Below are 15,110 nucleotides of genomic sequence, written 5' to 3'. Positions count from 1 at the left end.
TGAACTTTTTTTGTCTGTGCCTGTTCGACAGTCTGTACGGGCCAAGCTTCTTCGCTCATCTTGATGATTCTTCTTCCCACAGTGCTAAGGAGCGCTCTCTTCGGGGAACAGGTCCTGGCGGAATGGGCTCCAGCTCCTCAGGCCGCATCTCCCCTCCTGACGGCACGCACACCCAAGTCTCTAAGACTTTAAATAATTCTTCCAAAAATGCAAACAGGAGCCAAGTAACTTCACAGCATTACTGTATTCATTTTATTAACAAAAAGAACCCATGGGGTTCAAACGAGTACAAAATACAATCTCTTTTCCCCCGTGGATTAAACTGTTACACTTTTAATAATAAAAATTAAAAAAAAAATGCTTTCATGGTTAACTTATCAAAAACTTAACTTCTGCTTATTGAGTTATTTGTTGTGCAAAACAAAAACACAAAAAGTAAAGTTTTGCCAAGGAGGACTTTATGTACCAAAAGGTACGTGTTTTCAATTTCAAAATTTTTGCATCAAAAGGAAACTCCTAAGGCCACTTTTTTTTTCAAACTAAACAGCAGCAAGAAGGAAATAAAGAAGCAAATAATGGCAGCTACATTGTTATCTTGATCCCCAGGTCCTCTCTGCTCCTGTGTAGTTTTCTACATTCATAAAATGATATCTTGATTATATAAATATTTCACACTACAGCTTAAGGTCAAATATACCAACATCAGTTTCACATGGCAAGTCTGGCCTTGGAACTTCTCTCATGAGTGTTCCCCAGCCAGCTCTGTGACAGCCACATGGGGGACTTCGTGACTCCTCTGACAGAGGTTCCTTTAAGCAGGTGCTTCCCCGCAGGCAGCCGGGTTACCACCCTCTGCCTCTGTAAGTCCTGCTGAGCTGCTTTCCCTCTTTGCTCTGGTCCACGGAGGTCTACAATGGCCTCCGTGCTCAATGATGAGCACTCGGCTGCAATGAAAGCCTCAGCAAACAGCCCAAGAGGAGCTTCTCTAAAGGGAAAGTGGAACTTTCTAGATAGGACTGAACAAACACACCCACTGATGAGCATACAAACTGCACAACCGAAAACTAAAGTAAGCACGACAGCTCTCTGACAGTTTCAGTACCTCAGTAGGGCAGCATGTGCGGTGGTTCAAAACAGCAGCACACAAAACAAAGCCATGTGTTTGAAGACTACATGACTGCAGAGGAGAGCGGAGAAGCACACCCTGCCTAATGTTGGTAGAAAAATCCCTGATCCAATGCCCCAGTGAAGTTTAAATACAAAATTTAACCTTAGAAGAACTGTTCTATTTCTAAAGGCAAATTAGCCATTCCATTGAATCAAGTACAGTATTTTGTATGGGAAGCACCAGGGTTTTCAGATCAAATCCTTAGGACTCAGCTGGTCCAAGATCTGTTAGCAGGGGATCGCCTTTCTCCCCTTCCTTAGTGTCCAGAGAGGCTCATCCAGGAAACCGAGAGATGGAAGAAGCAGCGAGAGGCCCTGTGAGCACAGACAGCAAGGGAGAGGGTGAACAGAAACACTGAACAAACTTCCAGCAGCAACACACCCCTGGTGGCGGGAAGACACGGAGGGAAAACGATTACACAGTATTGCACCAAAACCACAGTTTAAACAGAATCGCTGGGCAGCTGGAAGAAACAACGGACAATGCAATGACTGCCATCTGAAGACTCCAGCCTGGGACAGGAATTCATTTACATCTTTTGGAAAATGGCGTGCCTACCTTCCTTTGATTCGGGGTTCATTTTGAAAAGCCCCTAGGCATACATCTATCTACTTGTGGCTAACGCGCTCTCAGGGAGCGCTCCCCTGGCCGGGGAGAGGAGACTGCTCCTGTTAGCAGCAGACGCTTCAAACATTACTAAGCAGGCCTTGAGCCTTGAACGTGCATCTGCCAATCCCACGGGAGGTAGGTTAACCAAAGCTTTTTGTTTTGGGCTGTGTAGGAATCAAGGCATCCTGAGGATACAACGGTTTTCCCCTGCCTTTTTTTCTGCTGTGCCCATAGGTAAACATGATAAGAGGAAAATGACACATGTGTTCCACTAAAGTACTTAAAAGGGCTCAAAGGTACAGCCTTCCACCAAATCTTTCACACTGAAGTCAACTCTTCCGCTGTGGTCCGACCATTTGCTTGCTTGCCCACAGCCCATTTACGGACCATTCCTTAGCCTCCCACGATCCAAAGGGCCAAAACCCCGTGCCCTCCTCGGATCTCGTGTGACCATCACCCCCACAAGGGACCCTTCTCAGGCCCTCAGTCCTGGAGGCTGGTCAGACTCAGAAATCACCAAGACCCCAGCGCCAAGCTTCACCCTGACTTGAGAGCAGGCCGTGTCCCCATCCGCGCACATCTCTGTGCTGGCCGCACACGCACAGGCGCGTCAGCACGCTCCCACAGCCTGTGCTCCATGTGAGAAACCTCCCTGAGGGTTTGCTCGCCGCGTGTCCTCTCAGGTCAGCGCCGACACTCCTTCACTTACTCCGTCACCATCAGGACATCCGGTACCTTCCGTGGCTTCTCGCATCTTCACCCCATCTTTTTGAGGGGAACAAATGACCGTCCTGTCACCTGTCACCTTGCTCCACTGGGAAGCTCTCTTGCTTGTTTATTTTCTACGGCCTTTAGTCTTTATATCCTTTTGTGATCTTAAATTAAACTCCACTCCCACCCCAAAAGGGCAGGAAGAAATAAAAAATTGTGCTGCGATGACGGACACAGTGATTTCCAAAACACATTCAGAGAATGAAGGAGACAGGCTGCGTCTCTTCAACATCACTGGGGTGCGGATCGACCTGGCGGAGAACAGGACAGTAAGCAAGCAGGACCGGGGCCTGGAGTTCCAACCCCAATGTGAGTCTAGCGTCTACCTCCAACGTCACGATGCTTCTAAGCCAAGCTGCTCAGAACCCAGTACTAATGAATCCCGATAGGCCATTAGGATCAGATCAAACACTCTAAAGGGAATTCAGCCTACTGTGCAGGCACCACACAGATCACAAGAAAGACACCAGGAATGTGACAATCTGTCACTACTGGACAAATACACTTATAGAAGTATCCCTGCTTAACTGCAAGTCAGCAACGCTTACCCGGCGAGCGAGGGCAGCGAATGGCCACCCGCACAGAGCACACGCAGAGCCTAACTTCCTTTCCCTGGCTTTACCTCTGAATAAAGAGGTGGCGGTTGAAACCGGAATTCTTGTATGCAGGCGAACACGGGGTAGCAGGCTTCTCCCAGGCAGCTGGGGGGCTGAGGGTAGGGAGGGGTGTGTCTGGAAAACTCCTCCTCGGACACCACGTCCACGTAATTCGGCGGCGCTGAAACACAAGTGCAGGGAGAGCTGAGAGCCTGAACTACTACGGAAGCAGGTCCAGCTCCACGTGAAGACACGTAGGGCAAGTCACCCTCCAGCCAGCATGCTTTGGTTCCTCTTATAATAAAGATGCATTCTGCTTTTATTAAGTTGTCGCTAACATTAATTATATTCTGCCCTTTTGAGACGTACTGCAATCTAGGCAATACAAATTTATTGAAATGTGACTATAAAACTGGCTATAATGCCCCATACTTTCATTTTCACGGGTTTTCGTTGTTTTACTGCGGTGAATTTGAAACATTTTCTTGCTGCATCTAGCATTAGCAGCCCCATATCCTGGCTGCATGGACGGTTTCAAGGTCTTTTTCAGGGTAACATTTTGTGATTTTTCAGCAGCAAGAGGAGTGATGAGTTACAGCGGTAACAGTCACTCAGCTGGAGCAGGTGCTGCCTCAGTGTCCCGCGGAGGGCCTTACCTTCAGGCTGCTCCGGCAGGGTGAGTGTTAACCAGCTCATGTCCACGCTGAACTGGCTGGCCACGCTGGAGTTCCTGCTGCCAAAGCCGCTGTACGGGACCGTGCCGATCACCAGTGGCAGCTCCAGCATCAGCTTCTTCGCCCCAGGGATGTGAATGTACACCTAGCGTCAAAACGAAGGGACGGAGGGCACAGAGGTCGATTACCTCCCACAGCAGGTGCCCCGCCTTGTGGCTACCATCCCCCCACTGTGCTGACTAAACCCCGGGACACCCAGAGTGCCCTGGGGCAGGGGCTTGGCCCTGGGTCAGCGAGAGCCGGCATGGCTTCCATAGCAATCACAGAGATTAGGCAGAGAAGTCCAGCCCAAGTCCTTCACCGGCTTCTCTGCTGTTTTACCAGCACCATTAAGGAGGGAAAATAGTTTCTAAGTAAAAACCAAAGCCAATCTTTGTGTGTCCTAACTGGGAGTAATGTTCACATCCTGCGAAGTTTTTGCAGGTGCCAACAACATATTCACGGCAACACAGCATCGTTACTGCTTCACACCAGGCATGCCGTGTGTACAGGGAGCTCTGCTTACGGCCAAGGAGTAGTCCACTCTGATGATGCAGCAGTCCAGGATGGACGGAGTGACGGGGGGGATTTTCAGAGTCTTGCCATTCCACGTGTCGGTGCTGCCAGAAGCAATGTGGTTCCCTCGCACGTTGGCGACCATGTGACGGATGGTCTTTGTCTTCCCACTAGCCAAATAGGTCTGGGTTTGGAAAATGGCAGCTTTGGGCACAATCAGACGAGAGGAGCAGTTCTCTATTTCTGCGTAGATTGGGATAGCTTCACCTACAATGGAAATGAAAGCAGAGTGCCTTCAGGGACTTCGCACAAAGCCCTTGCACGATGGATCGTGCTACCGCCAGTTAAAGCTGCAGTGTTCCACTAGCCCTTTAAAGGCCGAAAAGCCTTGAAGGAAAACTCACTTCTGACTCAGAGAAATAGAAACGCACCATAGGTTGTGGCAGACATTATTTTCTAATTAGCACATTATTAATTTTTCGGTCGTATATTACATTAGCAATTCTAAAGAAATGCAGATGACCAGTATCTATATAAGTTAAAATAAGGCCTACAAGGAGGTACTACATTAAGTATAAAAGACGACTTGCAAACTCATTAGTGCCCCTACAATTAAAATCTGCCCAACAGGAGGACAAAGTCTGTGTACTTAAGGCAGGAGGAACGCTGCAGCCAGAACCCGGCAGGGCGAGCAAGGCTCCAGACCTGAAAGCACCACTTGCCGAGAGGGTCTGGGCGTGTGCTGCTCGGCCGGAGCGGGATCGGACTGCCAACGGCATTTTTAAACCGTAACAGCTCTGTCTGAGCAAACGCAACCCCTGACATGCCTGCGTCAAGACGAAAAGATGACGTGGGCTCTTTCTCCGTCTGCTCATTTTGCTCCTTGTTACTAAAGTAAAAAATACTGAAGTGAGAAACAGCAGGAGCTCTACTGGAACCTGGGTATCTGCTTAAAACAATTAAGTATCAACCACCTATGCTAAAAGCAGAATTTTATCACTTGTTTTCACACAGTACTTGAAAAGGCACTCAACCTAAGCTAACAAAATGAGTACGCGTTCCTTGGAGCGTGCGGCTTACCGTTACAGTAGCCCTTTCTTTCAATTTTGGCACTCAGCGAGACTGGACCAGAAGTGAAAAACCAACAGCCAACCATTTTCTCTTGAGTTTTCAATACAGGGGTCTTGAAAATTTCAAATAACAAAATGACGTTGATTAAAACACTTCGAACCGTTGTATGAAGCAGCAACAAAAACAAATCAACCTTTCTTATCCTCATCTTACACGTTAGGGAACACACACCGGGAAACCAGGGGAGATTTAGCAGTTCAAATTAGTACAACCCCACCCTATATCACCTTGGAGTCTTTCTATTTCTAGGAAGTTATCCAATATTCCTTATAGTAATCAAAAGCTGTATATTAGTATCTATGTACATAATAGATCTATTTGTAAGATGTAGCAAGTGAGATACATAAGCAGCTTCTTTTTTCCCTTCAGAATTCATCATCAGGCAGAACTTTCTAGCGTCCTTAACTTTAGAGTGGCTTGGCACTATGGAGTAACACTGCAATAATGTGCAGACAGGAAAAAGTTATCAAGCACTCCACTGTGGTATTCTACAAGGGCACTTAAAACATGCCCATTAGAAAATGGAATTAAAAGATTATTTGACTGAAAACATTTTGAAATTTGGGGGGTGGGAATTGACAATACAAGGCGCTAATGGGATGCCTAGCGCCATGTCGGAGTCCCTCGTCCATGGCCTGGGTCTGCCCCAGCCCAGCCTCCTCACGCATACTGCGGGAAGCAGCACTGGAGTTCCTCCCAAGCAGGATAAACATTTATGAAAACACATGTATTCAGACAATTTTCAAGAAGTTCAAGAAAAAATGTATATAGCAAACATACTCTCATACTCTATAGCAAGCAGGGTGACAAGATTTAAAAATCTCTTATCTTCTCACAATGGTAAGGTAATCACTACATTCTGTTTTTTCTTCATTTGAAAACCGAAGCTAACCAACTTTTCACCATTTCTTTTTTCCTTGTCTTTAAAAACACTGACTAGAGAAAGGAAGCTCTGATACTAAAAATCTCTCCATCATACCAGGATCATGCTGGACATGTTAAATTATCTCAGTATTTTCTATAAAGTAAAAAAAAACCCCACATTCATATTTAAATGAAGAACCATTAGGTCCTAGTAGCTATCATGAGCGCACAAGGTATAATTTTATATTATTTTGATAATATGGGTTTAGATAAAAGAATCCAGCTCATTAGCTCCCATCTTGCCTATTCTGTTGTTCCTTCCGGCCTGGTCCTTCTCAGTCTACAGTATGTCTGCTGCTCATTACAAGTTCAATAGCTTAATGCGGCCAACTCTGTCAGAAGGAGACACCGAGCGGACGCAGCTCGGCGGCAGCTGCACGCACACACTTAATGCGAGAAAATGACATGCAAAATGGAAGGCGGCAATAACAGGCTGAGCATGATTAACACTGCTCCGTAATTACTGCTCCTCAACCTGCTATTTACTGAGGAGTGGGGAAGAGTCAGTCCTGTGCATATGGCCACTCTGGTAAAAGTAACGACTGTGCGTGTGCATTACTGCTATTAAGCCCTATTAATGCATTCAAGCCTGTGTAACTTTTTGGCAAAAGAAGCCCTGAACAGCAGGGGCATAATCAATAGTATTAACACACACAATTTGTAATTTTCCCAACCTAGAATCATATATTTCTAGTGAATGCCTATGGGTTACAAGATTGCTTTTTCTACACTGTCAAAGTGACGGGACCGACTACTGCTAAAACGGCAGCGACAGAGGCCGCCTGCTGCTGGAAGGCCGGCACCCAGGGAGGGGAGCGGGGCGCTCACAAGCAGTGCTGGCGTGTTGACGTCCACACGGCTGACGACCTGCAGCTCCCGTCTCACGCTCTGCTCCGGCACCTTGGGGCGCTCCAGGATGGCTCGCACACAGTACTCAATGCCTCCGTATTTCCCAGTGAACGAGGTTACCAGGGGTCTGCGATGGAACCAGGATGTCAACTGACAAGGTCATGTTTCCGTCATGTCAACCCAGCCCAAGCGCGGGGGAGAACGTTGGGGTTGTGCCCGAGAGGGCGAGCGGGCAGACGCGGAGAGGCTGGGAGGTTGTGAGCAGAAGCCATGGCGCCTGGGCTCTGGCTGGCTGGACAGGGCACAGGCGCGGACAACGGCCGATCGCCTTCACTTACTCAGATGGAAGTTGAAAGCGAAACGGAAATTCATGTTTCCCAGGCGGCAGCAAGATGACGCCTTCACCTACAGAGAGATGGCATTTTGTTTTAATGGATGTTAGTATTACAGCAGCATTTCCTAACGAAGATCATCACGGCAAGGGCGTTCTCCTGGCCTCCCATCATGGTCTGCCAGAGCTGGGGCAGTGCTTACCGAATCACACACGCAGAAACATGAACGCACTCACCATCCTCAAACAGATCAGCTACACAGAGAAATACCACAGGGCCTGGCGCCACAATACAGACGTAGCGAGTATACACAACTTGGATAGGTGTGCACAGCGTGTGTGTGACAGCAATGCCGTGCCACTTCACGAGGTCATCGGAGACGCTCACTGAAGTGCTTCCAATCTTGAAATCCAGCAAGATTTTTTTTTTAACACAATAGCATGTTATGAACCTTTTGAAAACACCTCAAAAAGATTGCAAAAATTTCTGCAAACTAAATTGATCTACTGCCATTTTCCATGGACTTTTTGTAGCTTCCACATATGCATACACCTGCTCCCCCCATTACATGACCATGACACCAACAGCCAAGGGGACCTTAAAGCAACTTCTCCAAGAAAAGATTAACTTGGGCATACACCACACGCACACACACACACATACACGCACACACACACTCACACACACACACACACACCATCATGTATCCTTTGGGCAGAGAGAGAAAAAGAAAACATGATGGATTACTAGCTGGTATGAAATAACACAAAGCAACAAGGCTGGTTATTAGCCAAGAGTCGGGTATTTATGCTTCTGACTGACGAACAGCGTTTCATGGTGAGATACACGAGGGATACACGAGGGCCCTACCAACACAGCCAGGTCCCTCCCGCTGCCAGTGCCACTCCATCTGGTGTGGCAGTCCAGCATGGGCTATGAGAAGGCCAAAGTGATGGAGTGTGGACAGACACTGGCGAGCTTGCCTTACATGGCAGGCTCCCTGTGGTGGCACAGCACGATGGGCAAGCACAGAGACCCTGAAGACCCCTACTTCATCCACTCGAGGGCAGAAGGCAGCATTGCAATCAGATTCGTCTCTGAGACGAGGTTTATGGCTGAACAAAATCAATTCCAAACCTCCTGCTTCAGAAAACAGGAATGGTTAGTCCATTAAGTCCTCTAAATCTGTCGCTGATTTCCAGGGTATGATACATTGCAGGGGTGGAATGGAGTAAGTGGGTGTTGGTGGTATAAGTCATGCTGGCCTGGGGGCAAAGCTGCCATGTACAACACCTACCCCCATACCCCTGCCAGTATGCGCTTCCTGTGCAGCTGCCAGTGAATGGCCTGAGAAAAGCAACAGAGGATAGCATGGGTGTTTGGGCCATCCTGCCACCCTCATGGAGGACCTGAATGAAGCCCCTGGCTTGATCCAGCGCTGGGCACTGTGGCCATCTCTGGAGGGAACAAGCAGATGGAAGAACTCTGTCCCTCTCTGTCACTCAGATAAACAAATAAATAAATCTGCAATAAGAAAGAAAGAGGAACAGGAGTACAGGAGGGGCCCTAGGGTTCCTGGTGTGCTCAGAGCCACCCACAGCCATGTCCCAGCCATGGGCCAGCCACGGGCCAGTGCAGCAGCGCCATGTCACAGCTGGCAAGGGAAGCTCACGACTCCCAGAGGTCCCCGAGGGCTGGGTTCAAGGCCCACCTCACACTCCTCAGATTCCTGAACGTGACAGGGAACAGTGTTTGACGAGGACTACGTCCGACTTCAACACCCACAGTTCTGATAGCCTGGCACTGGGGGTGTCAGGGACAGCAGTGCCAGTCTTCCGACAGAGCACCTGGAGGAAAGGGGCTGGCCCTCTGTGCGCCTGCACCAACACTCCTGGCATGTGCCAGCAAGGTGAAGGCAGGGATGGCGAGGCCTGCAAAGGAGAGCAGTGCGCGGGGTCTGGATGAGGGGCACGGCATGAAGACGATGGGCAGGTGGAGAGCCGGCAGTTCTCAGGATGAGAGAGAAGACAACGACTATCGCTTAGAATCAAACTTCCAATCATCTCAAAATACAAATGCAACAAAGTCAAGAGGATTGATAGACACGGCGTCCACTAGCTGGAGGGATCTTTGTTTCTTACCTTCTTTTTCATGAAAAGCCTTTGCAACCGGAACCGGGTGTAACAGCTTATTACTTCAGTCTTGGCCTTGGAGGACCATGAGGTCACGGGGCGATGCCCCATGGCTAAACCTGGCAGCCACCACTCTGAGTGGCAGCCACACTCTCAGAAGCTGGGACTGTGAACCCCCCAGAGAGCCAGTGAGGGGCTCGGGAGGCCTGAAGGGCTGGCCACAGTTGGCATTGCTGGTGGGCATGCAAGGCCTGACGCCCCTGCCCATGTATTCCCATCTCTCCACAGCCATTCCTCAACCCAAACGTGAAGGAAATCCATCAGGTGGAGAGGGAGGGCATGTGCGAGCAACACCGTGAGGGAGACTTTCCCACAGAGCAGCCGCGGTGACTGTCCACAGAGACACACACCTCGGCGCATCCCTCCTGCCTGTCTGAATTCTCTGGCCCTGGGAACCCACAGCCAGGTCAAGTCGCTAACGGCCCCAAGTGAACAGACTGAAGGACGAGATGATAATTGTAAATGAAGTGCGGTCGCTGCCAAGATTTGTCATGACAGATTCTAAAACATCCCCATTCCACGCCAACCAGAAATCAAGATCTGGCTTGCTAATCACAAGAAAAGTTAGTCCATATTTTACGGAAAGCCATTTCCATTGCAAATCCCATGTTCAGCTTCTTTGAGTTCTCCATCTATTTACTCAGCAGTTATGGATTTAGACACGCAGAGAACAGGCAGTCCAAAGCCTTGGCCCAAACCCAACCACTGCTCCCTTGAGGCAGCCATCTTGGAAATCAGTGTCCTCAAGGGCCCCGTGGGGAGAGGCCAGAGCGGCTTGGGGTGCTGCCAGTTACCCTGACCACATGGCCCATGGGCGGGTGGGCCATGGCTAAGCCAGGTGAGAGCCCAGTTCCCAGCACCGCCTTGGCCGCAATTTGGGGAGTGCGGCTAACCCCATGACAGTGGCCAGCTGCACCTTCCTTCTGCAGTGTCAGGACACACAGGGAGCAATTTCCTCTTCAAGGGGGAGGGTGTGGACCACGACTGGAGCCTTCAGCAAGAGGGTAACAGGGCAGAAAGGAAAGAGTTCCCAAGAGTGTCACCCCCAGCGTCAAGTTCCATCCCTGGCAGTGTGTTCTGGATGCCCGCGTGGGCACTTCAGGGCACAGCCTCCACCATGAGTCGGACTTGCCAAGGCCAGAAAGGCACACCCAGCAAGGCACACCTGGGGGCGGGGGCCCCGGGAGAAGGGATGGCAGCCCTGTCCAGAGGAACCAGCCCCCTCCAGGGGAGAGGAGCACCAGGGTGTAGCAGGGCAAGCCTAGGAACACTTCCTTTGGCCGCTGCTGCTGGGGGACCACTTCCCTCTCACAGCCACTGGAGTTTCTGCAAATTCATCCTGAACCAGGCCGGGCGGCAGGGGCCCCCAGAAGCGCCGGGTGCCCGTGCGTATATTATATACACTGGGGTCTTCTGGCCACAGGGGCTGGGCCTGCATCCCCGGGTGCCCAGGCAGCTCATCACCGGTTCCCATGGCAACAGCCCATCTCTGCTCTCCACGCACCCCACCTCCTCCTGGTTCCAGGGGATCCCCCGGGAAGCCCGCAGGGACAGCGACGGGCAGGGGGCTCCCCCACCGCCGCCCCGCGCCCCCTGCCCGTCCCCCGGCAGTCCATCGCTCACCGGCCGGGGGCTCGCGCAGGCTGAGGCGCACGTTCAGGTACTCGACCTCGGAGGAGGCGGCCGGCGCCGCGCCGCTGCCCTGACCCCAGGCGGCGGTGGCCCGGCCCTGGGCCTCGAGACGCAGCGCGCTCAGGGCCAACGGCGCGGCCGCCTCCAGCAGCACGTGCCCGGCCACCGTCTCGCCGCTCGAGTAGCAGCCTTTGCGCTCGTCCGCGAACACCAGTCCCAAGCTCTTGACGCGGCCCTCGGCGCCCACGGCCGCCGCGGACCCCGCTTCGCCGCCCATGCCGCCGGGTGGCCGGGTCCCGCGTCCGAGGTCGGCGGAGGCCCGGAGCCGGGGTCGCGAGCACCGCGGCGCCGCTGTCACGGGCGCCCGCCGCTCGCCGAGGGCCGCCGGGGCCGCTGTGCCGTGCCCGGTGAAGCACCGGCTCGCCGCGGCGCCTGTCGCTTTAACAAACCTAACCGGGACGCGAAAGGGGCCAGAACAGCCCACCCCCGGCGCGCTCCCATAGGTCAGCTGTGAGCCCTGCCTCTTGCCGATTGGGTGCTGGCGGCTACTGAGTCATTTCATTGGCGCCCCCACGCACGGGCTGGGCTCAGGAAGGCAGTGCGTGATCAGACAGTGTCGACCAATCGGGAGACGTAAGCGAGCACGTGCACAGGCCGTTTATTGGCTGAGACAAGGCACTGTCCCGAGGTAAGGGCCAATGGTGAGGCGGTGCGCCCATGTGGACAGACGGTGGGAAACAATCTCTGTCAGGGAGGGGGCAGCTTCGCGCGCGGTAGCTCCGGCTTTTGGCGTGTCAGCCGTTCCCATGGCGACGGACGGGGCGTGACTTCAGCGACGCAGCACTGTTTGCGGGAATCACCTCTGGCTGACCGGCCGCTGGACGCTGGGGCGGAAACGGGATGCTGCGGGTGTTGACCGCCAGCGGTTTGCCCTGGCGAGGCTTGGGGAGAGCCGGCCCCCATCGGAACCTGAGTCGACGTTCTAGAATCTCCTGACCCCGAGTTCCAGCAACCCAACAACCGCACCGAGGCCTGGGCACATCCTGACCCCAGCGTCGCGGGCCACGAGGAGCCCTAGCGGCTGGGAGACTTCCCGCCACGCCCTTGACCTCTCTCTGCCGTCCTTTGCTTCCCTGGGACCCGCCTTCTGCCTCTCCATGACCCTTTAGCAGGCTCTCACCCTTCCCAATGTTTCAGGTTTAGGGATTTGTTCCTGTGGGGTGGAGTCATCCTATATTTGAGACTTAAGTTTTTCCTAATATGGTTCTATTTCTCTTTAATCTTAAAGATACTAAATGAAAATCTGAGTTTCGTTATTAACATGGACTGTTCTGATGTTTTCAAAGGTCCCAGTTTCCTTATCTCGGTGAAGGCGACAGAAGCTATGGAGCAGCCCCACCGCAGCGGGACAGTAGTTTGGTCTACAGTGGCTCCCCAAGCAGCGGTAAGTCCCTCTTGCTTCCTGGAGAACAACGCATGGGGACCTGCTGTGGCCCTTCGTGGCCAGGGAGCCGCCTCACACAACAGAGTTTCAAAACATGAAGCCGCGGCGTGTCCGCAGCCCCCGGAGGGGAGAATGTGATTTCCTAGATGTCTCCTGTGACTAGCCTTCCAGTCCTCTAAGGGAGCACTTGGCACAGGATGCCCGTGACCGATTTTTATGTGAGTTTGCGCTTCTCACAGTTGACAGTGCGAAAGTGGGCGGGCCCCGTGGTTGGGTGATTGGATTTGGCCACCTGCTGGCCGGTCCTAGGGCAGCATGGGGCATCACCAGGGAGGGAACCCCTGCCTGTCTATAGCACCCCTTACAAAGCCGACCCTGACATTTCGGTGCAGCCTGTCTCTTCTCATTGGCCCTGACTCTTAACGACATCCTGCCACGGGGCTTCCAGCTTCTCCTTCCAGTGAGCCAGAGACTGCAAGCTGCACCTTGCAGACCTGGGGCCTGGGGCAGGGGGACACTCAACATCCAAATCGTTGCACACCTAACAGCTTTCTTACATGTCGCTGGTCAAAACTGGATCCTGTGTGCTGCTCTTGTAGGTCATTAACTCGTTCCCACATGAGCCTGTTGTCATGAAATTGGTGACTGAAGAGCATGGAGCTCCGCTCACAAAGAAGCAAGATGAAGGGCTACCACCTGCCAGCCAACTGTGTGGCCATCACCTGCCTGTCAACCTGTACGACCGCCTGTGTGACAACCTGTGGGGTCACCGCCTGTGTGACAACCTGTATGGCCACCGCCTGCCTGGCAACCTGTATGACCACCACCTGTGTGACAGCCTGTGGAACCACTGCCTGCCCATCAACCTGTGGGATCACTGCCTACCTGTCAACCTGTAGGGCCACTGCCTGCCTGGCAACCTGAAGGGCCACTGGAGTGACTAGGAGGCGCTAGGCCAGGTAAGCTCAAGCGCAGGGCAAGCCCAACCGGACCAGAAAGGACGCTTACTCAGACAGAAACTGACCCAGAGCTGAGAGAAGATGAGTTCTCTGCCAATTCCCCTCATCCACAGATGAAATTCCATGTCTTGCCCACACGTTACAGTGGGTATACAAGATCAGTTAACTGGGAAAGTCTGACAGCCCCCCTCCCTGCCTTTTTTTTTTTAAAGATTTATATTTTTGAAACAAATGCAGAGAATGACATTGATGGAAATCTATTCTCTGGTTCGCTTCCCAGATGACTACAACAGACAGATCTGGGTCAGGTGGAAACCAAAGGCCGAGAGATCCATCCAGCCGTCCCACTTGAGTGTGGTGACCAAGCATGTTGGCCCTTTGTGTTTCTTTTCCCAGGCTATTCGCACGGAGCTGGATCAGAAGCAAGGTGGATGGGACATGAATTGACGCCTATTTAGGGATGCCATGCTTAAACACTATGCCAAAACTATGGTCCTAATCTCTTAATTGATATTCTTAGGCCACTTAAATATGATGTAGGCTTTGATAGGTTGGTGCTCTGTTCTGTGGGTTTGTGTTTTCTCCAAATTTGAATTCTATGACCTTAACACCCAAGGTGATGGCATTAGAGGGTGGAGCTAGGGACTAGCACTGTGGTATAGTGGTTAGAGCAGGCATGCCGTATGGGTGTCAGTTCAAGTCCTGGCTCTCTGCTTGTGATCCAGCACCCTGCTAATGATCTGGCAGTCCATGTCCTTGGGGCTCTGCCACTCATACGGGAGAAGCTGCTGGTTCCTGGCTTCCTTTGCTTGGAGTGTGTCTTCTCTGTGTGTGCACATGTGTATGTGTGGCCGTGTTTCTGTTTGGATTTCCTCTCTTCGCTTTGTTCACTTGACCGTGTTGAGTATACCATTGAAATTAGACCTACCTGCTGATCCTCCACGCCCCACCTCTCGCTCACCCCTTCTCTGCCTTTCTCCTTCTCTACTGAGCAATTGCTTCAGAATGACCGGCCTCTCTTCGTGGAGGCCACTGCACCAGAGCACAAAGCACAACCTCTGCAGCTGTGCTTTGCATTGTCATCTCTATTTGAAGGAAGTCAAGAGAATAGTTCATTATAACCGCACACGTATTTATCGTTTCCATCACTCTTGCTTGATTCCTGAAGTCCCAGTTTCCTTCAACGAATGCGTAGTTTTATCTCAGTTTTCCTTGTTGCCTTGCCATCCACGATGCAGGGCACACTTTACTAGATGTGGAATTCTAGGTTGGTG

At 51.7% G+C, this 15,110-nt stretch overlaps 1 protein-coding gene across 1 annotated transcript; it reads right to left on the bottom strand.

Annotated features, from left to right (window-relative positions):
* Window positions 1–232: 232 nt before the first annotated feature.
* ARRDC4 (arrestin domain containing 4) lies at window positions 233–11,805 on the bottom strand. Its single transcript, XM_040969169.1, has 8 exons — window positions 11,425–11,805; window positions 7,616–7,682; window positions 7,257–7,404; window positions 5,454–5,556; window positions 4,384–4,640; window positions 3,801–3,963; window positions 3,171–3,325; window positions 233–2,799 (listed from the first exon to the last, which is right to left on the bottom strand). Exons 1-8 carry the CDS (start codon window positions 11,708–11,710, stop codon window positions 2,743–2,745), a joined length of 1,236 nt encoding a protein of 411 aa, XP_040825103.1. The 5' UTR covers window positions 11,711–11,805; the 3' UTR covers window positions 233–2,742.
* Window positions 11,806–15,110: the final 3,305 nt, after the last annotated feature.

The sequence above is a fragment of the Ochotona curzoniae genome, unplaced genomic scaffold (assembly GCF_017591425.1).
Source record: "Ochotona curzoniae isolate NIBS_2020 unplaced genomic scaffold, NIBS_Ocur_1.0 scaffold_4701, whole genome shotgun sequence".
Classification (NCBI taxonomy): Eukaryota; Metazoa; Chordata; class Mammalia; order Lagomorpha; family Ochotonidae; genus Ochotona; species Ochotona curzoniae.
Note: the sequence above shows the minus strand (reverse complement) of the source record. Positions and strands in the feature narration are given on the sequence as shown.

What these genes read in the sequence shown, in the direction of transcription:
- ARRDC4 (XM_040969169.1), bottom strand. Translation starts at nt 11,710, where the DNA reads ATGGGCGGCGAAGCGGGGTCCGCGGCGGCCGTGGGCGCCGAGGGCCGC. An exon ending in TCAACACGCCAGCACTGCTT is followed by an intron (nt 5,557 to 7,256) that starts GTGAGCGCCCCG and finishes GAAATTTTCAAG; the next exon opens with ACCCCTGTATTGAAAACTCA. An exon ending in GAGTGGACTACTCCTTGGCC is followed by an intron (nt 3,964 to 4,383) that starts GTAAGCAGAGCT and finishes TTTTGACGCTAG; the next exon opens with GTGTACATTCACATCCCTGG.